This window comes from Gymnoscopelus microlampas, assembly GCF_963454915.1.
Source record: "Gymnoscopelus microlampas genome assembly, chromosome: 21".
Lineage (NCBI taxonomy): Eukaryota > Metazoa > Chordata > Actinopteri > Myctophiformes > Myctophidae > Gymnoscopelus > Gymnoscopelus microlampas.
This window is the reverse complement of record NC_139958.1, coordinates 17,089,752-17,114,751: the sequence shown is the minus strand read 5'-3', so window position 1 is coordinate 17,114,751 and position 25,000 is coordinate 17,089,752. Positions and strand designations below refer to the sequence as shown.

Sequence of the window (25,000 nt, the reverse complement as noted above, 5' to 3'; positions counted from 1 at the left end):
CCCGAACACGGGCCAATTGTGTACGTGTAGACGCTCGACAAAGCCGGTTGCACCACGGTGGATTCAAACCCACAATCTCCGTGGTGGTGGGCAGGGACTTTACCACTGCACCACCCGAAGGTTTTGCCATTTCTTAATAATTATCACGCCCACCTTGACCAATCACGCACAATGTTCTGTCTGGCAATTGTTCAGCTATAGTTACAACATCTCCGCTGTTCATCAAATTATTGGCTCAGGAATGCAACAAAAAATAAATGTATATTTTTTGGTGAACTACTCCTTTCATTCACCTCTCCATCTCTCTCTCATCATCCCCTGCATGTGTGTGTGTGTGTGTGTGTGTGTGTGTGTGTGTGTGTGTGTGTGTGTGTGTGTGTGTGTGTGTGTGTGAGAGCGTGCGTGCGTGCGCCGTGCGTGCGTGCGTGTATTTGAGAGGGATAGAGAGAGTACTGCATCTACACAGGCCTACTGTATCTGTTTGCACGCCTGTGTGTGTGTGTGCGTGCATGCATGTGAGAGGGATAGATAGAGTACTGCATCTACATAGGCCTACTGTATCTGTGTGCACGCCTGTGCGTGAGTGGGTGCGTGTGTTTAATACTATTGCCTAATCTCAGAGGCGTATCAGATGGGGGCTCAGGGCGTTCAACACTTACAGGTTCACACAAATAGGATTTATTCAAAACCTCTCCAATCCCCCAGACTCTGTAAATATTATTATCTAACACTGCTGCAGGGACCAGACCACCGCCGACACACATCTGACACACACACACACACACACACACACACACACACACACACACACACACACACACACACACACACACACACACACACACACTGAGAGAGCGTGCCAATAACACACATACTGCAACTGCACTGGATTTATATTGAACACATTGATTTCAGGCTCTCATACATCAAGATTAACAGTATGTATGCAGTGTACATTTTAACGGCCCCTCTGTTGATCACAAATGTACATGCATGTATTTGTGTGTAACGCCCGGGATTCGAACCCCTGGTCTCCCGCGTGGTAAGCGAACATCTTAACCACAAGGGGAATTCCCTCTTGAGCTGCATGGGGAGATATTAGGGTTTTGGTCATCAGGCGGAGGCTCTGAGCCACTACTGCTACACTCATCCCCCACAGGGAAACCCGATCCGGGTCACGGCAGCAATGTGAATCCCGGGATTCAAACCCGGGTCTCCCGCATGGAAAGCCAACATCTTAATCACCTGCCTAAAAGATATCCCCTTGGCTGGGGCAGATATTAGGGTTTCGGTCATCAGGCAGAGACTCTGAGACACTACTGCTATACAGTATGTATGTAACATATGTACGGTATGTATATATGTATACATACATACACCGATCCATTTGGTTCCACCTTCGACACTTTTCGGCTATAGTTCAGTCTTCTTTCACTTTCTCCCCGCCGTTTGGTGCCCCCCCCCAAGGTTGGTGCCCTGTGCTTCAGTACCTAAAGCCCTTCCGTTAATCAGACCCGTAAGGGTCCATTTGGAACCCTTGGTGGTCAACATTGAGAACCAGTAACAGACCAATCACCTTTATACTACACAGCTCAGCTGATGATGCTGCTACTCCAATCACAGCTCCCCTCACCCTGCTAAGCACATTTAGCACATATCATTGCTGCTGCTTGCACACCTGCACAGGGAGGAGGGCCACGCTGTTATTAGACCCTAGTCTTGTTACATCATCACACTTTTATGAGAACAAAATGTGTTTTCATAACAGCTGCTGTGTATGGCTACAGAACTGCAATTGTCTCACAGTTTGGGTTTTCTAAGACGTCACACATCCTGATCCAACCCCATTGTTGAGATGTTTCCAATCGCAGATTCCATGCTGAATCTTTACAAGGACATTTACGATAGTATCATGCTGTGTGTGTGTGTGTGTGTGTGTGTGTGTGTGTGTGTGTGTGTGTGTGTGTGTGTGTGTGTGTGTGTGTGTGTGTGTGTGTGTGTGTGTGTGTGTGTGTGTGTGTGTGTGTGTGTGAGTGCGTGCGTGCGTGCGTGCGCGCGTGTCGTGTGTGTCTAACATTTGTGGATTGTATATGTACAGATAATTATTAAACAATTTTTAATCACTATTGGATGATCAGCTGCTTGGCTCTGCGTAATCTCTACAGACAGATTCTGCTAATCTGGCAGCACTACTGCCCTAAACATGTAATGTTGTTGTTAGTAGAAATAAACACAGAAGCACCCGGGAGGAAGTGAACTATGGCATGGCGCGCTACCGTAATGGAAAAGTACCTTTAAGAGGAGGAACCAAACCGAGTTCCTGTTTCTATACAAAAGATGAGGTGGTGCCCCTAGAGGCAAAAACAAAGGGACACATTTATTCTGAACCAAATGGGTTCCCAGATTGGCCTCTGAGTAACCTTTACTGTAGGTTCATTGAAAGATTATTGATCTGTCTATACTATTTTCTCTCTATATACTTATATTGTCTGTGAAATGTATCATTGTATTTGTATAGCTGATTGTGTTAATGTAATTATGGAACCTGCACCTATACACACTATAACTGCATCATGAAAACATGCAGAAAGCTTTTAATTTACCCAAACAGGTGAAATAGCTGAATATGGTGAGTTCCCACTGATTAAATCTCTATACAGCTATTTAATTTCAGAACATCTGACCTGGCATCTTTCATTTCCGAGCCTGTAATGAAAAAATGCGTTTGATTGAAAGCAGAAATCATCTGGAATGGATTTAGAGAAGCGACTGTCCCCATGGTGCTTTAGCACCACCAACTGTCTGTGTTTGGTATTAAATGTTGCAGCCTTGCTATGTTGATCGATGCCAGTCACTATGTACATTTACATGTACAATTTTGAGGTACATTTACTTTCTCCATTTTGCGATACTTCTACTCCACTACATGTTATGCAGGTTATGTCAAATGAAATGTACATTTGTATCTTTGTTTCTTGTCTCTCACACACACACACACACACACACACACACACACACACACACACACACACACACACACACACACACACACACACACACACACACACACACACACACACACACACACACACACACACACACTCACTCAATTTTACATTAGCTCCATCGCGCTTTAACTGCACAGAATAATAAGTATGTTATTTATCCTCCTGTTAGGGAGTTAAATGTAAATGGTGACAATGTTGCAATGTACTGTTTGTATTCTGCTCCAGTGTTTGTATCATTTGTGTGAATAAACTCAACCTAATCCTAAAATTAAAAGTATGGTGCCACTCTCCACCATCTGTTCTCAAATCCCTAGCGTCCCCCCCACACACCCATGCTCACACCTACACACACACACACACACACACACACACACACACACACACACACACACACACACACACACACACACACACACACACACACACACACACACACACACACACACACACACACACACACACACACACACACACACACACACACCAGCACTCACACCAGGAAGAGGCACTGAAAGAGGCAGGCTCATTTCAATGGTTTAGTGTTTAGGAGGATGCTTGTCAATGGATTTCCAAATGAATTTCCTAATGGTTTGAGATCACTGGGCAAGGCCTTCTCTCTTGTATGTCTCCTACGCTGTCTCCCTCTCAGCTTTCCTACTGTCTGTCTCTCATCCGCTGTCTCCCTCTCAGCTTTCCTACTGTCTGTCTCTCCTACGCTGTCCCCCTCTCAGCTTTCCTACTGTCTGTCTCTCCTACGTCTGTCCCCCTCTCAGCTTTCCTACTGTCTGTCTCTCCTACGCTGTCCCCCTCTCAGCTTTCCTACCATCTGTCTCTCCTACACGACAATGCAAGGGATCATTGACAAAAATGTCATTTTACATACTGTTCTGCTCTTTAATATTACCACACCAAACTTACTGTTTGGAAATACATATAAAACGACCATTAAACCAGTTTTCATGCCAGAAAAGAAAGCAATAAAAATGTTTTACCAAACAGATTATTATCCAACAACAAACTCACTATTTATCAATAACCTCACTCTAAAATTTGAATATTTTTTGATAATGTACAAGGCACACAAAAAAACACTTCCAAACTGTATACAGGTGCTGTTCAAACCAAGAGCCAGTACGAACTCAGGGGAATTGGCAAATTAAAAAAAGATGTACTGTAGCATCAATATCATGAAGTATACTGCTCAAAATGAATATGTCCACAGATGGGTATGACACGTCCACAGATGGGTATGCATATATTATGTTATTAAAATTATATAAAAGTATTAATATCTTATAATTATGAAACAATCACGTAATAACTGTTATTTAATTGTGATTGTATACATACTACTGGTGAAATTATGTGGTTGTTATAATATAATTAGTATATGGTATAATAGAAAGAAAATGAGCAAACATACGTGTACGTATATACATATATATATACTATATATATATATATATATATATATAGAGAGAGAGAGAGAGAGAGAGAGAGAGAGAGAGAGAGAGAGAGAAAGTTACAGTTCATGTTCTGCTTTGTATACATTTTATATTGTTTCTTCTTATTTGATGCAATGTTGTCATTTGTTTCGTCTTTGCTGACGTCTTTGCTGTGTAATATTTGAAGTTTCGCTGAAATGTTGTTTTTTTATGTTTTTTTTCTGCTGATGTGTTAAATAGCTTCGGCTTCAGGCCATTCCATTTCAGCCAATAATTATCTTGTTGCCTCCACTGTTATGTTAAGATTATGACAGAAATAAAATAAACACTGTCTCCCTCTCAGCTTTCTCCCCAACAGCTGTCCTACTGTCAAGAAAAGACAGACAGCTGAATGCTGTGACTGACCAATTAGAATTGAGCATTCAACCTAGCTGTGTGATAATACCATATAGCCAACACAGCTGTGGTGGCTGGAGGTGGCCTCACTGCTCTTCTATTGAGACATTTAGATCAACTGGATGGATGACAAAAGATATTTCCTAAAGCTCAAAGCACAATATCTGCCCTGCACGAGTGGGCATTCTGTCTTAATCAGCAGTATAAATGTCAGCCCTTGCACAGGAGACCAGGGTTTGAATCCTGATCATAGGACATAGATCTTACAGATTGGCACTTAAAACATTTTACTATTGCTGATACTACAGCTAGTTAGCTACTTTAATTACTGCCATTATTACATTTCTTAACCACGTAAACCCTCTGGATCAGGGGTCTGTCATATGACTCCCAGGGGGTCCTCAGAGTTACTGCAGGGGGGTCGTCAAATGTTCATGGTCGGAAAACCTTTCAGGTTCCTTTTTTTTATAGATTTAAATGTCTCAAAATACACAATAACATGAATCCAACACATCATTATGAAACATGTGTAAATAAACAAAACAAATAAAACAAATCTATGAAGCCATCAAAGCTGGGAGATCACATGGAGGCAACCCATAGTCACTTAAAACTAAAAACCTGTGGAATACCTCCAAACTAGTCTCACATAGTCTCAGTCAACAGATATTGATGAGACAAGCAGTTAAATATGATGATGAGACAAGGAGTGATGAGCTACCTTATCAAGCTGTATTGAAGGCCTTCTTAAAAAGAAAAAAAATAATAATAATCTGTAACACAATTCTACACAATGTACTGTAGTGGCGGCCCCTGCTTTGTCTCCCTCTCTCAGCTAAGGGGCCTGAAAAACGTTTTTTTTACTATGTATTTTTGTCCGAGACATGATATTTGCAAAGGTGTATAAAACGGGAGGTCGCGATGATATTTTTTTTCTTTTCGCGGAAGCACAGTGAAACCCTCTGTGATTAGCAACCATCAGGGGATCGATCATACTGGAGATAAATATGCTGCGACTACTTCAAAAGGTAAGAAAATCGAAAAATTGCTGGCATTGGGTGCACGCAGCCAGAAATAAGTCTGGCAGTGAAAGAGTTAATAATACAAGTTAAACAAGTTATATGATACTTTTATTACCACTACTTTTGGCACTACTACTGTTACAACTGTTATAGAAACAAGACCCGACACACTGGCCTTTGAGAAAGGATTGTTTATTTACAGAGTTTCTTTTTCTTTTCTTTCTTTCCTCCATCTGAACAACAATACAAATTATTTTCAGAATGAGAAGCTCAACAGATGGACAATTCATTTGGAGCATGTTGAAGAACAGCTGGAGATGAGGACCCACTGTCTGTTACAGAGCCAATGTTCCAGTGTTGGCAGAGATGGGAGTCCTTGGAGGAACATCTACAGCAAAACAGCCTTCGCTGTCACCTCCACCATCGCTTCTCTACATCTCTCTCTCTCCTCCCTCCACTCAGTGACTCTCTCCTTTCTTCCCGACAACCTAGATTTGAAGAGAAAGATCATGCAGATGTGAATTAGGGGTGCAACATTTAATTGAACTATAATCAATGTAATATATATATATATATATATATATATATATTAAAGGTACATATCTATTTTCAAAAATAGCCAAAATGACTTTGTGTGATTATTTACATAGCTGCCATGTTGGATACGGCACAAAATCAAGTGACGCAGATTGATATATTGATTAGACAACGGTCTGCTATTGAGTTCAGCGGTCGTTATTCAAAAACAACAGACCGCTGAATTCAGTGATTGACCAATCAGAATCAAGCATTCAACCAAGCCATTCAAACAAATTGTATTGACATACTCTACCATTCAGATTGATTGAAATGATGTTTTATTCGTTACAAATAAGTTCTGTTAATAATTGCAGCTTTAATATCAAGGCAAAGGGTTCAATAAAAGATTGACAAACGTAAGACACCTACCCGTTTGAAGTCGTTCATATTGGTGGCCTGTACAGGAGTCCCTATGAACGTCAGGTACTTTATTTTTGTTGTCTCTTCATCACCCTGGTTGGATTTCACAAACATCTGAGGAGACAGAAAATAAACATACTGCTATGGTAAAAAAAAAAAACATTACAATGAAGACTTTTATGGAGAAATGATATCTCTCTGTATGTCTATCTCTCTCCTCTTACTGTAGGAGAGACAGACCGGAGGAAAGCTGAGAGGGAGACAGTGTAGCAGAACTGACCCCAGACTGGCGGAGGTATGTGTAGTGCAGGGGTCTTCAACGTTTTCAGGACAAGGACCCCCTAGCTGAGAGAGGGATGAAGCAGGGACCCCCTACTCTATATTGTATAAAAATTGTGTTTCAGATTCAACTTTTTTTGTTTACTTGGTCTGCTCTTTTTTCCCTCTCCACCAAACACCTCTTTGCCAAAAAATAGCCGATCTACAAGCTCACAACGCCTCGCAGTGCGAGGCGTTTTAAGCTTGTAGATCGGCTATTTTTTGGCTAAAGTTCTCATCAGAAAAAGGAATGCTAGGGTTCAAGTGGTTACGGTAAAAAAAATCATATCACACAAAGATTTGGCGGACCCCCTGTAGTAACTCTGAGGACGCCCTAGGGGTCCCGGACCCCCTGTTGAAGACCCCTGGTGTAGTGTGTCTGTGTGAATGCTGAAACAGGTACTGTAGCTGTATTTTTCTACCACTAGATGTCAGCATTAGACCATGACACCACCAAAGTCAAGAGAATCAGTCACTTGCATAAAACATTTTATGTCAATTCAAGTCAATCTGGGAAGCCATTCGGTAAAAAGACTCCTGCCGTTTTCAGTTCAACTTCCTTCCGGGTGCTTCTGTGTTTATTCCTACTAACAACATCATTACATTTTTACGGCAGTAGTGCTGCAAAGTTGACTGAAGAACCTCACGGTTTCACACTTAAAGGAGCACCCCTGCAATTTTCTAAATAGATCTCTTTGTTTGTTGGTGTTGAGTCATGAACGAAATATATGGGAGCGAGTTAACCATTTGGCTTGGTCAGTGTAGTGGTCCTTTAAACGGGTAAGCTGCCCAGAACAACAACAGTCTTGTCCAGTTTGTCACTGGGGAATGCCCAGTACAACCACAGTCTTGTACAGTTTGTCACTGGGGAATGCCCAGCACAACCCGCAAAACAAAAAACACTACTACGCTCAAAGCAATCAATCACAGCAGTCCTTACCGTGACACTCTGTACATTCTGGAACTTGACGTAGCGCAGTGGAATGAGACCATCATCTTTAAGGTCGTCCTCTGACAGGTCCAGAGCCTGTGTGGCCTCGCTTCGCTCAGCATCGTCAAAGTCCATCGACCGAGGAAGGTTGATGAAAATCTTGACTATCTTAGGAGCCTGAGCTAGAGAGATAGAGAGAGAGACGGAGGGACGAGAAATAATCTGTTATTGCATCCGCAATCCAATTGAGGGCTGGCTTATCAGCTGGCATAACGCTAACCTTGGTTAACGATGAATGCCTGGATGATTGCAGTATATACGTTTATCTTGCCTATCTCTTTCATTTATAATATTTGATCATTCTTTATAATTGTGCAGCTCTGGAGCAGAATTCAACTTACCAAAGTCTGGCGCTTGTAGTTTCATAGAAAAGAGTTTTACGGGCTGGTTGAAGGCGATGGTTATCAGCAACTAGAACAGACATAGTGGGACAATATCAAACATGTGGTACAGTCCCAGCAGTAAGTGCAGTGGGTCAGTACACCATCTATGTAGTCACGCTTGTTAACTCCCTGTCCTCAAGATAAACGCCCCCACAAATCTCCATCTCTCTCCATCAACTACTGCACCATCTATCTTAAAACAAGTTCAAATACCAAGGGGAGTGTCTGTAGCCTCTACACATGGCCACCGCTGTGTAGAGTAATACAGTAGTAGTAGTAGTAGCTGTAGCAGTGACAACAGTAACGGTAATAGCAATAGTAGTAGTTGTAAGAGCAGCAACATTAAAATAATTAATAGTAGTAATTATAATAGTATTAGTACTGTAGTAGTAAGAGTAGAGCCTGCACAGTAGCAGTCACGGCAGTACTTAGCATTAGCAGAAGTAATAGCATTAACAGCTGTAGTACTTACTTGTTCATCGCAGTCAGATTCCAGATACGAGGATTCTTTGTTTAAACAGTTATCAAAACCACAGTCGTCACTCTCATTGAGACACTCACAGCCAGCTTTGTTGACAAAAGGCATCAGGTCCATCTGAAAGAAACGACATCAGAAACAAACTCAGTGTTTTTTCAGTTTTTTAAAGTTATGACAATTTTTGAGGCATGATGTCTGAATCATAAATCTTACCAATTTATTTTATAATTCCATATTCCAGAATTTTGGTGTAGGGGTGGAAAAAGACAGACCCGCAAGACAAGAGAGATTCAGGTGTCTATCCTGTCTCTAGGGGGGTCCGGGGGTCTGTCCTCTCTGGGTAGAAGGCTGTTGCCTACACTGTATCGTTATGACATCATAGACCTTCTTCCCATATGTTGTTTTTTAACTGTGCCATGTGCACTTGTTTACATTTCTGCATGTTGCATTGACCATTTGTTTATCTATTTTCTTGAAAACATCCCAAAAGGGGAATTTATATGCTCTTCATTTCAACCTTAAATTTCAGCCATGACTAGCTCCACTGACTGCACGTAATCCTTTTTTGTAGAGTTGTTCTGATACCGATACCAGTATCAGAAAAGCTGTTGATACCAGAGCATGTGAGCGGAGCGGAGCGACGCGATTTTGACGTGAGCGCGGAGCTGGTTTATAAAAAGGTTGGAGCGCTACTCAGAGCGAGGACCGCCGCCCTCGCGGGGGCCGCGGACCGAATGTTTGAGCATGCCCGGTCGCACGGACTCAGGGACACACAGACATCCAGCAGTGCATAGCGCACCGAATTTCTACTTTCTTTTTCTTTTCTTTTTTTTACTGTTGAGCGACCCGGTTTGAGCGGAGCATGGAGCGAGAGGTGCGCAAATCAACGTGAGCGACGGGGAGTGGAGCGCGGGGGGAGTCGACGTGAGCGAATAGCGAGCGTGAAACCAGCCCCCTGGAGCGCCGAGCGGCATTTCCACCCGCTCCGCTCCGCTCACGTGCTCTGGTTGATACTGCCCAAAATGCCGGTATCTGTATCGGCGACTATTCCAGTCTATGACAATCCGATACCACATAATTTATTACGACAATATTTCATTTACAGAAATAAATAATATTTTGATTGTTTCAGTTGATGTTGCACTACTGTTTTATATTAGACAGGAGGGATTTCAGAAAAAAGGCCTTCTATAAGGAGGTTAGAGGCATTTGGGGGTAAAAGTTGGGAACAAGGCCATTTTACATAATTCAAGGGTGCTGAATCAGAAAAACACGGTTCCCAAGCAAAATTCTTAGTGCTTAACCTCCTAATTTGCATATCAAAATGGCTGCCGATTTTGAAGTATTTCTTAAATAACTCTATAACAAAGCAATCAAATCTGACAAATAAAGTGTATATATTTATATTCTGAGGGTCAGACAATGTGTGGAAGGTATTTATAATGTAATATATGTAAATAAATGTAAATAATGTAAATAAATATGCAAATTAGAGGCCACTATTACAGAAAACGGTTTCATACTTAAAGTGATTCATCCGCATCCCCCTTATTTTATTTTATTTCTACTTATCTGTATTTTTACCATCCTTAAGACATCTAAAATACATATTTAGATCATGGAAAAATCCTGGTACATTTGGCCCCTGATGACCAAAAAATAAATTGCCCCCATGTATAACTCACCCCCAGAATGAGTTAGAGCCACAGAACTGGTACTGATAACTGAACACAAACTACTTTCAACACAACTATATAGAGTGGGATGGGGATGGCTATAGGTACACTTAGACGGCCAACAGGGACTAGCTGAAATGTATTAAGCCCCGCCCCTCTGTGTTCCTATTGGCTGGGCTTTAAACAGCCATAACTCCAATTCCCAGCATCGAAAACCTATGAAACTTCCTAGATGCGCTTAGACGGCCAACAGGGAAAGGCTGAAATTGTTTAAGCTATGTAGCCTAACTTTTCAGTTGATTGCCATACAGGCTTGTGTCCCCCCCCCACCCCCGATGGGCCCTGCCTAGTACAGCCTAGTCCAGCCTATTACTGCCTAGTCCTAGGACTAGGCTAGACCTGGGTGTACTAGGCTTTACTGTACTAGACTCTGCTGGGCTCTAATAGTCTGTTTTCAGCTCTAGCAGGCTTTGCTAGGCTGTACTTGGCTTTATTAGGCTATAGAAGGCAGTACTTTACTTTGGCCTACACATGTTCATGCAAAACTATTGGTGGTGCACACACAAACTATTGCCCGTGTACACAGTGGTTAATCCCAATGGTCTGAGTATCTACAGGGCTGACAAGGGACTAGCACAGCCTAGTTCAACCTAATAGAGCCTAGTACAACCTAGTCTTAACTAGTCCAGTCTGTTCCATGCTAGTATAGCCTATATCGCCGTCCCCTAGTCTGTTCCATCAAAAGGCTGGACTAGGCTAGACCTGGGTGTACTAGGCTTTGATGTTGTAGTCTCTACTGGTCTCTAATAGACTGTTTTAAATTCCAGTAGGCTGTGCTGGTCTGTACAATGCTATATTAGGCTGTACAAGGCAGATCTGTACTATGGTCTACAAAGGTTCATGCAAAACTATTGATCGTGCACACACAAGCTATTGCCCGTGTTCACAGTGGTTAGTCCCAATGGTCTGAGTATCTACAGGGCTGACAAGAGCCTAGCACAGCCTAATAGAGCCTAGTATAGTCTTGTACATCCTAATCTATCCTAGTCCAGCCTTATCAGTCCTAGCATAGCCTTGTACCCCCTCCCCTATTCTGTTCTCCCAAAAGGCTGGACTAGTCATGGGTGTACTACTGTAGGTTGTACTATACTAGACTCTACTGGTCTATAATAGGCTGTTTTAAGCTCTAGTAGGCTGTGCTAGGCTGTACTAGGCTCTATTAGGCTGTGCAAGGCAGATCTGTACTATGGTCTACAAAGGTTCATGCAAAACTATTGCTCGTGCACACACAAGCTATTGCCCGTGTACACAGTGGTTAGTCCCTATGGGTTGAGGATCTACAGGGCTGACAAGAGCATAGTACAGCCTAATATAGCCTATTAGAGTCTAGTACAGCCTAGTACAGCCTCATCTATCCTAGTCCAGCCTTATCAGTCCTAGCATAGCCTGGTACCCCCTCCCCTATTATGTTCTCCCACCAGGCTGGACTAGGCTAGACCTGGGTGTACTAGGTTTTACTGTACTAGTCTCTGCTGGGCTCTAATGGTCTGCTTTCAGCTCTAGCAGCCGTTGCTAGGCTTTACTGGGCTCTATTAGGCTATAGAAGGCAGTACTTTACTTTGGCCTACATATGTTCATGCAAAACTATTTCTTGTGCACACACAAGCTATTGCCCGTGTACACAGTGGTTAGTCCCTATGGGTTGAGGATCTACAGGGCGGACAAGAGCCTAGTACAGCCTAATAGAGCCTATTAGAGTCTAGTACAGCCTATTACAACCTAGTCTAGCCTAGTCCGGCCTGTTCCATGCTAGTATAGCCTATACCACCCTCCCCTAGTCTGTTCTCCCAAAAGGCTGGACTAGTCTTGGATGTACTAGGCTGTACAGTCCTAGACTCTACTGGTCTCTAATAGGCTTTTTAGCGGCTCTAGCCGCTCTATACCTGACTTTGTCCGTGTGCGTCAACGTTCTGATTGGTCAGGTGCGTCAACAAAGTGATTGGTCAAGCTTCACGCGACACATGGCTATAAACACATTATAAACACATATCAATGACAAAATGTATCAAAGGCGCCGCTACCTTCACACAGGGTGTGATTTTTTAATCTCTAGTAGGCTTTGCTAGGCTGTACTAGGCTATATTAGGCTGTACAAGGCAGATCTGTACTATGGTCTACAAAGGTTCATGCAAAACTATTGCTCGTGCACACACAAGCTATGGCCTGTGTACACAGTGGTTAGTCCCTATGGTCTGAGTATCTACAGGGCTGACAAGGGACTAGTAAAGCCTAATAGAGAGTATTAGAGTCTAGTACAACCTACTCTAGCCTAGTCCAACCTGTTCCATGCTAGTATAGCCTATAGAAATGATTTCATGTGCATGCCATAAGCAATGCACAACACGTCGTTGCAAATGCCGGAAATCTGGGTTACGATGCACAGCCATGTGTGCATGTCAGCAACGGAGTGATGATCAACCTCCTTGTATGAATGTGGTCTAGTGTCTAGACTCTCGTTCAACAATGGCCAATACAGTATCTTTAGAGTACTAAACCGTTATCTGTTATGGGGGCCGCTATTTTGCATATTTCGGAGTAGGCTGATTATTATATTATATTATATTATCATATTATATTACTTACAAATTCTTTACTCACATTGTAGAAAATGTATATAGACACTTCATTTGTCAATTTTGCTTGCCTGGCCACAGAGTTATTGAAGATAAAGGTGCGAATTTGCCAATTTGGCAGCCATTCAAATATGCAGATTAGAAGGTCAAAAACTAAACATTTAGCATGGGGAAAAAGTATGTATTTTAGATGTCCTAAGGATGGCAAAAATACAGATAATTAGGAACAAAATAAGGGGGATGCACCTTTTGCACCGTTTGAGTACTACGGTACATCATTTTATGTAATGGTGGCCTCTAATTTGCATATTTATTTACATTTATTACATTACAAATATCTTCCACACATTGTATGACCCTCAGAACATAAATATATACACTTTATTTGTCAGATTTGCTTGCTTTGTTATAGAGTTGTTTAAGAAATACTTCAAAATCGGCAGCCATTTTGATATGCAAATTAGGAGGTTAAGCACTAAGAATTTTGCTTGGGAACCGTGTTTTTCTGATTCAGCACCCTTGAATTATGTAAAATGGCCTGGTTCCCGACTTTTACCCCCAAATGCCTCTAACAATCACATATTTCAGAAATCCCACCGGTCTATATTCTTACTGTACTATTTACATTACTATTTTACTAACTTGTGGCTAAACTTAATTATTATTCCTATTGTTCGTTGGTGTCGGATCGGTATTCTGTATCAGCAGATATGCAAGTTGCAGGTATCGGAATTGGGAAGGAAAAGACGGTATTCACTTTTTTTGCCTATAAACAAGTTAAACAACATGCCCAACATAGTGATGCCAGGTTGAAAGGTTAACTCACGTATCCCTTTGGAATGTCAGAGTCCTCATTGTTCCCCGGGTCGTTCTCAACGTGCTGTTTGATCTTCTCTTCCAGTCCCGAGGCATCTGCCCCCTGGTACTGATCCACACGGACCCTATTCCGGAAGAACAGGAAGGTGGGCGTGGCTGAGATGTTGTTGGCTGCTGCTGTTGCCTTGGAGACGAGGAGGAGAGAGGAGAAGATGTGCGATTCATATCCAGGACATTGGAACGAACTAGCTGAACAATCATTCCACCCGCTGCAGTTCCCATGTCTGACTCTGAACCATTTATGTACAAATACTTATTATATTATACCACAATGTCAACCACACTGTCTCACACAGTTACACACACAATTACAACTGCAGCATTTATCAGATGCTATAGTATAGTGCGACTTATTAACTGCAAAGTTGGAGAAAGTGCCATGAACATTCGTTATCACATCAATCCATCTTTATGACAAATATGTCTATAAGTGAGAAACATAACTATCATCTCTATCTAAAATAGTAAACAAGCAGCATGATAGCATAATCCAACATTCTGAACTAATTCAGTGGCCTCAATGCCCTCTGCTCACACATGTAGGAGTAGGATATAAAACCAGCAGTACAAGAGGTCCTGGTGGAATAGAAAACCAGCAGTACTAGTTGTAGGATATAAAACCAGCGGTAATAGGGGTCCTGGTAGGATAGAAATCCAACAATACTAAGGGTCCTGGTAGGATAGAAAACCAGCAGTACTAAAGGTCCTGTAGGATATAGAACCAGCAGTACTAGAGGTCCTGTATGATACAGCAGTACTAGGTGTCATGTGATGCATAATACATTGTACGGTATTACTACACTATCTTGCAGTAATATTACATTACATTACAAGTGTGGTAGACAAGGAGTATAGGGGGTGAATACATTAGTTAAATAGATACAAACGAAGCAAAATATGTATTCATATTCTGATGAGCAACACTCACCTGGCAAACATGGACATCTACTTCAAGAAAAACGACTTGTGGATACTTGTTACTCAGCATGTTGAATGCCGGGGCTATTCTGACACAAGGTCGACACCTGAGGAAACAGAGAGTGTGTCACTGTCATTAACCTGATCATGTTTGACATCCACAAAACACAGATCATTCTCACACTAGACACAGTTCATACTTATTAGACAGTGTACACAGTTCATTCTCACTAGACATGGTTCATGACATAGTTCATTCTCGCTAGACATTGTTTATTTGATCTAAACACAGTTCGTTCACACTTGACACTTTAACCCTGATGTATACTTAGTTGCGTGCTGAGGTCTCACACTGAAAATAGCAGATCTACAAGCTTACAACCTAACCTATAGATCGTCTATTTTCAGTGCGAGACACAATGCGCAACCAAGGATAAAGCCAACAGTGCTGCCATCTCTGTACCAGGTGACAAAAGCTAAAGTGCATACAGTAAGTGCACCTCATTAACCACAAATGGGTGGACCCCTACAATATGACACAAAATGGAAAGTTGTATAATGGTACAGATTCCAGCCAACACTGTCTAGTGATTAATATATTGTGGACTTGTCAGTGTGAGTTTTTGGTATGGTTGCAAGTTAACATACCTACTAGATCAACAGTTCATTTTCACTAGACACCAGTCAATTTGCCAAACTGTCACGTTTGACTGTGGTTGACAATTTTACCTACGCCACCACCAGCCACTTTGGCAAATAACCTGACATCACTGATATGTCATGACGTTCAATCTCAAACGTTCCTTCTCTCTAGATGTCTTGTAATATAAAATACCAAGAAGTGGCAGACGAATTATGGTGTCCAGTGAATATGATACATCACTACAGTCACTGGACAAGCAATCTGATCTCCTGTAGAGACATAAAACATAACATTTATGTACCTCCCTAAGTTATTGGCAAACGATCCCAGAAAAGAAAAGCAAGCCAACGAAAACGAGCAAGTTATTGCTAAGTCATGGCAAGCAGGGTGGCTACCAACCAACGGCTAACGTTAACGTACTAAGTTGAAGGAAAAAAAACACTTAGTAAGAAAAACATGCCAAGTGTCTGCTAACTTACATACAGCAGACTCATTGTCTGAGTCACGCTGTTAACATGTACTACACGTCCTGTTGTTGTTGCTAGCAGTTAGCTGCTAATTATCACATTGTCACCAGCCCGGCTAGCCTGCTGGTTACAATGAATCGGGTTAATGCTAAGCTAAGCTAAGCTAAGGGCTAGCGGCGGGGCCTGGCAGCAGAGAGCGGCGGTGCGGCCGGGTCTTCTTACCCGGCCATGGTGAACTTGACTACGGTGAGCCTGGAACCGGAGGCCGCCAGCTCCGGCTGGAAGTCCGCGTCCGCCGCAATGACCTTCACCCCGACCATGGTCCACTTCGCAGCTATATGTACCAGAGATATTTATGTTTATGGATGTTGTTTTGCTTATTACAACGTCTTGTTGTTGTCTCTGTTTGACTTCAGTCTGTCTCTGTCTGTCTGCACTGCTAGCTAGCGGGGTTTGTGTCTGTGACTGACGTCAGCCACGCCGGACCAATCACGTATCCTGTAGGGCGTGGTCTGAAGTTGCCATCTGTGTTTTGCACTTCCGGCCTAGAGATAATCAACGGATACGGAAACGGCCTGCGTGAGTGCTTAATTGTGTGGGTTGAATGACCGGATACAAATATCGAGTAGGCGGCCTCTAGACCGGATGGCACTTGTTTTGAAGGAATGGAAACCAGGTAGTGCGAAAAGCCTGGTGACGCAAGGTTAGGCGTAATGGTAATTGTTTTGCCTTTGAATTGGGCGTTCAGGCATCTCACAGGTCATTTTACACAGTAAAAGCTAACTTCAATATTCATTTAACTATGTAAATTAGCAATTGTAAAACCATTTGGTTACATTTGTAGACTACACTCATAGGGTTATAATGGATTAGTCTCACGTGGCCAGACTGTTGCCTCCCACAATTTTCAAATGCTTCCGGTCATACGACTATCTATATATATGACATGACACATGCTATATAGCATTCAGTGATTGTGTAATAGTTGTCTGGCCACGCGAGACTGCTAATGGATGTACTCTCAAATGGATTGTACACTCTCAGTTACCAATTGATACATTTACACTGATTATTTTATTGTGTGGAGAGTTGTATCTCAATAAATCAATTCACTTCTGCATTGATATAAAATAATGCCCCCCATATGTAGAGTGGAGTTTGTCCACTAGACTAGACTAAACTGGATAGAAGTAATTTTCACAGCAGATGTTTTGACAGGTAAACACTAAAGCACTGAGAAGCCAGGCGTTCCAGGTAACCTATGGAAAGCCTGGTGACACTTACACTGTACACACTGACACCCTCCACATGCTTAGATTGTATTACTTATTGCTGCTAAATGTTTACTCATAGGGCCTACCGTGGCAAGGTTAGACATACTTATTATATTTTTGTATATAATGATATGATATTATGATATACAGTATGTTGGACATAATGTTTGTTAGCACAGTTTGAGTGTGCCACACCAACATTTCACTGCACATACACTTGTATAAGTGTGACAAATACATCTTCTTCAATCTTGCATCTATAAATACAATTAACTTGAAGTGACACCAGTCAAGCAGGCTGGGGAGGGGAGACCGCTAAGAGTCGGTATAGCAGATGTCTATTAGTCTCTCCCCACCAGTCACAAGAGATGCCAGAAAGACAGAGGAAAGGCCAACACGTCCGCCCTGAGATTGGGAGATCAGGGCTTGATTCCCTGGCCGGATCATCAAACCAAAGGCTATAAAATGGGACCCAAATCACTCAATGAGTGCCTCCTTGCTTGGCACTCAACATCTAGGGTTGGATTGAGTGTAAGTCCCTGTGGCATATACACATACTAGCGTCATGTCCATGCATGGGGTGTACTTGTACATTATGGCTGAGGGATGTAGATACTGTATATACAGAAACAGGAGATAGGCTCCTGCTATGGGCCACGTGGCTAGGCAAGGCTTCCTTGCTTACTTTGAATAAAATAGAATACCAACACCTTATTGGCCTTGTGGGAATTTGCCTCTGGTTTCGTCATACAGATACAATGAATACATAAATAAATCCTGCACAAAATGAAATAAAACTCTGCTGAAAGCAGCACATATCATGAGTCATGACAGAGCTCCCAGCGGTGTGGTTTTGGACAGAAAGGGGGAACTGTTTCACTGCCGTTTCTTCAGCTCCCCTACAGCCTGGTCTAATTTCTCTCCTCCCCTTTCTCCTCCTTCCCCATCCCTCTACTCTCTCTCTCTCCTCCTTTTCCGTCATCTCTCTCTCTCTCTCTCTCTCTCTCTCTCTCTCTCTCTCTCTCTCTCTCTCTCTCTCTCTCTCTCTCAGTGAGAGAACAGTCAAAACCTGCCCCAAGTTTCTCTAGACAGGAAAATGGAAAAGCAAGCAGAGAAGCTGTCTGTGAAGGTCTACACTCTGCAGGATGATCAGGTAGGAAGCAGACAAACAGGATAATAAACAGGTGGACTGATTTAAGTTATTTACATTTTGTAGTAGCTGTGGAATTTAATTCTGAACGAACCGATGTGATTATGATTGATGTGTATCTATGACCTGACTTGATATGACCTGACCACAAGAGGGACATAATTATGATCTGTTCTGCTATGTTATGACATGATGCGTGACATGGTCGTGAAATGATATGATAAAAAGTGACATGACACAAGATGATGTTGCAACAGATGACATGACAGAACAAAATGTGACTTAACATGTATACTCTTAATTGTATTTATCTTTGATGTATATATGATTATGATAATTCTTTATGATTAGCAGTATTATCGTTTTTTATTATTTATTTGATCTATTTTCTTTTAATGGTGGTTGGTGTGGTGGTGCAGGGGTTAGGGCAAAGTCACACCTACTGTGTGTGTGTGGCTGTGCCCTTAATCATCCATTCCCCCTACATTCTCTCAGAGAGCTAGAGCCTCTTTGCCAAAAATAGTAGATCTACAAGCTCACAAAGAACGTTGGCCTAATATCATGTCCCAGAATTTGTACACTTAGGGTTTCAGTAGTTATTATCTAACACGGGATATATATACTGTACTGTAGTGGTGGAAAAAGTGCTCACATTTTTTACTTAAGTTAAAGTATCAATATAGAAATACTTTGTTACAAATGAAAGTCTGGTGTTCAAATGTACTTGAGTAAAAGTACAGAAGTATTGAAATCAAAATATACTTCAAGTACCAAAAGTAAAAGCACTCATTATGCAGAAGGTCCCATTTCACAAGTTTGCCCTCGAGATGTAGTGGAGTAAGTAAAAGTATTGAAAATTGGAAATACTCCAGTAAAGTAAAAGTGCCCCAAAAGTGTACTTAAGTACAGTACTGGAGTAAATGTACTTAGTTTCTTTCTACCACTGCTGCACTGGATGGAAGGAGATCATGAACAAGGAGGTGAGAAGTGATGAGGAGCAGGTGAAGGTGTGCAGACAGAGAGGAGACCAGGAGTTATATTTACTCCTCAGCACAGGACCAGCAGAGGCTCAACACCTCACCTTACAGGATGGTAGATATACACATACACACACACACACACACACACACACACACACACACACACACACACACACACACACACACACACACACACACACACACACACACACACACACACACACACACACACACACACGTCTGAGGAACTGGTTGGAATAACGTGTTCCTTCCACACGCTACAGTACGTCCTACCGGGGAAACTCCACCCTGTCAGGTGATAAGAAGCGGTCTGCTAACTCCTCCTGCGTTGAAGGAAGCATGAGCTCAGTTCGGGGCTCTCCCCAGGCTGGCAGAGGGAGAGTAGCGCCTAGGATTACAAGCTTAGGCAATGGCACTGGGTGAAAAAATAGGGTTACAAAATAAAAATATCAGATCGGCTATTTTCAAATAGCCAATGTTTAAGTAGGGCAGAAGTGGTTAATGTATGTTTTCTAATAATAATAAAAATCGACAAAGTAACTACTAAGTAACTACTAAGTAACAAAAGCGGAGTAAAAGTACAATATTTGTCTCGGGGGTGTAGCGGAGTAGAAGTATAAAATATTGAAAATTGGAAATACTCCAGGAAAGTAAAAGTACCTCAACATTTTAAGTGCAGTACTTGAGTAAATGTATCTATTGGTTACTTTCCACCACTGATATACTCACACACGCATGCATGCATGAACGCAGGCATGCATGCACACACACACACACACACACACGGGCGGCAGTGGTTCAGGAGCTGCTTGGGAATCGGAAGGTTCCCGGTTCGGTTCGAACCCGTAAGCATCACTAAGGATTGTACTGTGCTGTTTTCAGTCTTCTGTATTATTACTGCTGCGGTATGTTCACACAGACGCTTTATTTCCCCAATTTTTTCTCCCCCCTGATACTCTGTCAATGAGCCGTGTGTGTGTGTGTGTGTGTGTGTGTGTGTGTGTGTGTGTGTGTGTGTGTGTGTGTGTGTGTGTGCGTGCGTGCGTGCGTGCGTGCGTGCGTGCGTGCGTGCGTGCGTGCGTGCGTGCGTGCGTGCGTGCGTGTGTGTGTCCACATGCAGCATAATGTTTGTTATGTGCACAGATGCATGACACTTTCCTACTTCCTGCAGCACATGCATACCTCACCCCCTCTGTTGCTTGACCTGCCCCATAGAACTCCCTGATCCTGTGTGTGTGTGTGTGTGTGTGTGTGTGTGTGTGCGTGCGTGCGTGCGTGCGTGCGTGCGTGTGCGTGCGCGTGCGTGTGTGTGCGCGTGCGTGTGTGCGTGTGTGTGTGTATGCACACGTGTCTGTTTCTTCTTTTTGTTGGATGTCGCTGCTTTGCTGGTATAGGAAACACACACTCTTACACAAACAATTGTGTCTTTTATTTCATGCACATAAGGTGACGTTATGAGCCTGTAGATCTGCTTTTTTCCCTTGTGCGACACCGGCATACAAGTATAAATCAGGCATGACGCTGATCCTAACCCTTAAACCCCCCCCCCCCCCCACACACACACACACACACACACACACACACACACACACAGTTCACACAAACTGTTCAGAGACACTTCATCAAATACTTTCAGCCTTCTTGCTCTTGACTTTCTTGCCTTGCTATAAAGTGTTTGTAATATTAAACATCTTTCAAATGATAAAAAATATGTCTTTATAGGTGATGGGGTGTCCGTGATTCAGTTTTCCGTTTCCAAGGAGACAGACTGTTGCCGGGTCGGAAGCCAGTCCCTCCTGGTAACCGTTGGCAACCTTAGTATACTGCTGCAGTTCCAAGCTCACGATGGTGAGTAGTTTATAGCTGATCCACAAGCTCACAACATTGCAATGTGCTGTGGCTTGTAGATGCCTATTTTCAGCGAAGCAATTTAGTGTACTAGAGTAGTGGTTCTCAACCTGTGGTTCGGGACCCCCAGTGGGGTCCCCAACGGATTTTGGGCGGTCCCCAGATGATTACCTTAATGTGCAACATTGTTTTCTCACTCAACTGCAAACAAACCAACATACAGTATAGTGTATACCCTGTGTATACAGGGTATCTGCACATTTCTAAAGTGAAAATGTTAGGACCTTTCTAACACCTCTGAAATAAAAATGTCATCTGTCAAAAGTAATCAACAGCCAATAAAACATCAACCGATGCACTTGGAATATATGAATCCACACCATCAGTCCGGCCGATGCCAGGTTAGTTTAGATGTTGCAGCTGGTGTTGGTCTAGGCACTGTGGTTTGGCTCCAGGCCTGGCTCCTCCCTCGTCTGACCAGAAGTAGAGGCTTTTCTGTGCGTTGCGTCGTTGTCGTTGCTGCTGGGCACAAACATCTCACTCTGCCTTGATGGAAAAAGGTTTTCCTCACGGAAGACATGGTTTGGGCTGCCAACCCTCTCCACCCTGGGTCGCCGTCTCTGTCAGCCATCCTCTGTCTCTCCAGATTTCACCACACTCTTCGTGGTCGTCAACAAACTATAAAACTATATGAACTATAAAAAAGATCATGTAGATCAACTTTTTTTATTATTATTATCTGTGGATCCGAGTCAAACTAAATGTACAGCCACAACTCCTACATTTCCCAGTGCTTGTCAGGGTGGGGGGTCCCCACTTCACATTTTTGGGGATTTGTGGCCTGAAAGATTGAGCACTAATGTGCTAGAGGGACAAAAGGAGGGGATCCAGGTCAATTGGGTTTAAATGGTTAATTAATGAAGAAATTGAGAATACTTGACATTTTCATCCATGGGGAGGGATATAGTTTTTCTATGACTTTAGTGTTTTCTTTTACATTGTCCAATGTTTTTATCCAAATTTGGATAAAATAGTTTAGAGGGTTTTGTCAGCATACTTAATTGTCAAAGTTTATGTTGACAATTATATTACCATAGACCTGATTTATGTCCATGCTTATCATAATGGATATAAGGTAGTATATGTTTGTGCTGTACACAATCTGGTTATAACAAACATCAACGTTCCTCATGTCTCTGATTTCTTCGCATCTTCATACTGTATATTCATCCATGTCTCCAATAGGCATGCACATGAAACTGTGATTTTATATACTATTTGTATATGCTTTCCACCTGCACAAGAAGCATCTTGGGCCTCTCGGCCTTCCATATAGCCTATCTATCCATTGCAATTTGATTTAAATCATGCAACTTATGTACATTGTACTTTGTATTTTGATGTGTCTGTGTCTTCCTGTTCTGTTATGTGTTGTCTGAGTTCGTAAAAAAAAAGAAAAAAAGTCCCCCACTCTTTTATAATCATGTGATAAATAAGGTTGATTTTGATTGTTATTCCTGATTGTGCAGACATGCAGAAGTTCAACAGGCTGCTGAGAGGAGTCATCGGTGATTGCAACGACGACGATGAAGATATTGATGGTGTAGATAATGATGAAGGATCCAAGGATGGATGCAATAAAGTAGACAAGAGAGAAGACAAGGATAGAGAGATGGAGATAACAATGGGTGGAGAGACCTTCCAGGAAGCATACAGGAAACATCCCAGTGTGTTTGCACAGAGCACTGAAGACTCTTATGCTCCACGCTGCTACCAGGTAGCTCTCTCTCTCTCAGACACGCACGCACGCACGCACGCACGCACGCACAATTCCTCAGACCCTGACCCTGGTCTATTTGTGACAAGTTAGGGTCTAGATATGATGACCATGATGGATTGATTGTATACTTTAATAACTGTTTGCAAAGACAAGCACAGGGAAGTACTGTTCAATACAAGGTCTGTTAGGAGGATTAAAAACCCTCCTTTGTACTCAATTCATCAAAACATTTAATGACAGACAAATATACACGATGCAAAAACATCATATAAACGGGTAGAAATAAGAAAATAAAAATATGTTCAGTAATATATGTACCATGCAGATAGACCTTAGCTTGGTCAATTGTTCTCATGTTTTTGTTACTGTGTGTATGTGTCTTTATGCATCTACGTGCCTGTGTGCGTTTGTGTGTGTGTGTGTTTTTGTGTGAGTGCGTGTAGTTCCATGGTTGTCTGTCCCAGCAGCAGAACACGCTTCAGGACTACATGAGGACGGCAACGTACCACAGAGCCATTCTGCTCAATGAGACAGACTTCAGAGACAAGGTAGGAACTGATTCTGAGCAGACTGCTGTGAGGTCTATTCGGACCATGTCCAATCGATGAAACGTTGGCATTGAAAGCAAGCCGTGAGGCATGCAACAACACGTGCACACGCTGAGCGAAGTGCACGAGCCAAGCGAGCGCCGGCGGAAAGTGTCGACTCAGCTCAATGCACGGTGAGGGTGGCGATCCGTTATATGTACTTTTGTACATATAAATGTACTTTTGTAGAGAATTGTTTATCCATTTTTTTTTTACTTTAAATATCCAATGACCACTTATAGTGACTTATAGTCATACCATGTTGCATTATCACAGTGATTATAATATATTATACAATATTTGAATGTATATATTACAACTGGTAATTATAATACACCATGATCCTGACCAAAAGAAAAACTATCTGTGAGTACCGGTAATTACATAGTATAAAATTTGACCCTTTAAGTTGTTATAAAAGGCTTTATAATGTGTTATGATGAATTATGAGCACTTATGAGTGCTTATATCTGTAATTATACAGGGTTTTAAGCCGATTGCAATGCATTTATACTTGACCTTATACATTATTATAAAATGCTTTGTAATGTGTGATGATTATTGTTATAAATCATTATGATTGATTATGATTATGTTTTTAATTGTCATTATTGAATGCAATTGTGAACAATAGCCAGTCAGATAATGTATCCATTGGCCAAACATAAGGTTCACTGCAGCTCAACAGTGTGAGAGGTGGTCAGGACTCAAGAGATGTCTATGAACTCTGCGTTTTAAAGGCTTGAAGACCATTGTCTTTGATGAAACTAATTACATGCTCTGGTAGGCTGCTCCACACCCGGACAGCAGTGTGGAGGAAGGTTCTGTCCAATGTGCGTGTTTTGGAGTCGGGGAGGCTGAGAGCATGTTCTGGTGTGGCTGTGTATAGGCGGGGTGGTTCGCCGTCTGGCATATGGTGGAGGGAGCATATCCTGGAGGTCCACGGGGCAGTGGGGGGATGTGCATCTTGTACAGGACTGTCTTCTGTGGCTAAGGCTATAGGGATGGAGATTTTTGCATTGGCAGTGTCCTGTTCAACTCCAATTATTTTGAGGGCCTTCCTCTGGATATTGTCAAGTAGACCAAGATGCGTAGGTGGAGCACTCATCCAGCTGAGTGAGGCATTCTCCATGACACTGCAGACTTGTGGCTTAGTAGACAGTTGTT

At 42.3% G+C, this 25,000-nt stretch overlaps 2 protein-coding genes and 1 long non-coding RNA gene across 3 annotated transcripts in view; 1 reads left to right on the top strand and 2 right to left on the bottom strand.

Moving 5' to 3' along the window:
* The window catches only part of LOC311038063, a 332,539-nt gene that overhangs the window by 302,661 nt on the left and 4,878 nt on the right, over positions 1 to 25,000 (bottom strand). The gene's annotated exons all lie outside the window — the stretch shown is intronic.
* txnl1 (thioredoxin-like 1) lies at positions 6,047 to 16,646 on the bottom strand. The gene is made up of 8 exons (XM_084046224.1): positions 16,416 to 16,646; positions 15,094 to 15,190; positions 14,116 to 14,289; positions 8,975 to 9,097; positions 8,461 to 8,530; positions 8,069 to 8,241; positions 6,820 to 6,924; positions 6,047 to 6,359 (listed from the first exon to the last, which is right to left on the bottom strand). The coding sequence occupies exons 1-8, from the start codon at positions 16,511 to 16,513 to the stop codon at positions 6,330 to 6,332; spliced, it is 870 nt and encodes a 289-aa protein (XP_083902350.1). The 5' UTR covers positions 16,514 to 16,646; the 3' UTR covers positions 6,047 to 6,329.
* LOC311038060 (histone-arginine methyltransferase CARM1-like) overlaps positions 18,529 to 25,000 on the top strand; it is a 15,530-nt gene continuing 9,058 nt past the window's right edge. The window contains exons 1-5 of the mRNA XM_084047368.1: positions 18,529 to 18,620; positions 19,583 to 19,709; positions 21,341 to 21,466; positions 22,996 to 23,243; positions 23,690 to 23,794. Of these exons, the coding sequence (XP_083903494.1) occupies positions 18,564 to 18,620; positions 19,583 to 19,709; positions 21,341 to 21,466; positions 22,996 to 23,243; positions 23,690 to 23,794 (663 nt within the window). The 5' untranslated portion in view covers positions 18,529 to 18,563. The remainder of the gene's footprint in view (positions 18,621 to 19,582; positions 19,710 to 21,340; positions 21,467 to 22,995; positions 23,244 to 23,689; positions 23,795 to 25,000) is intronic.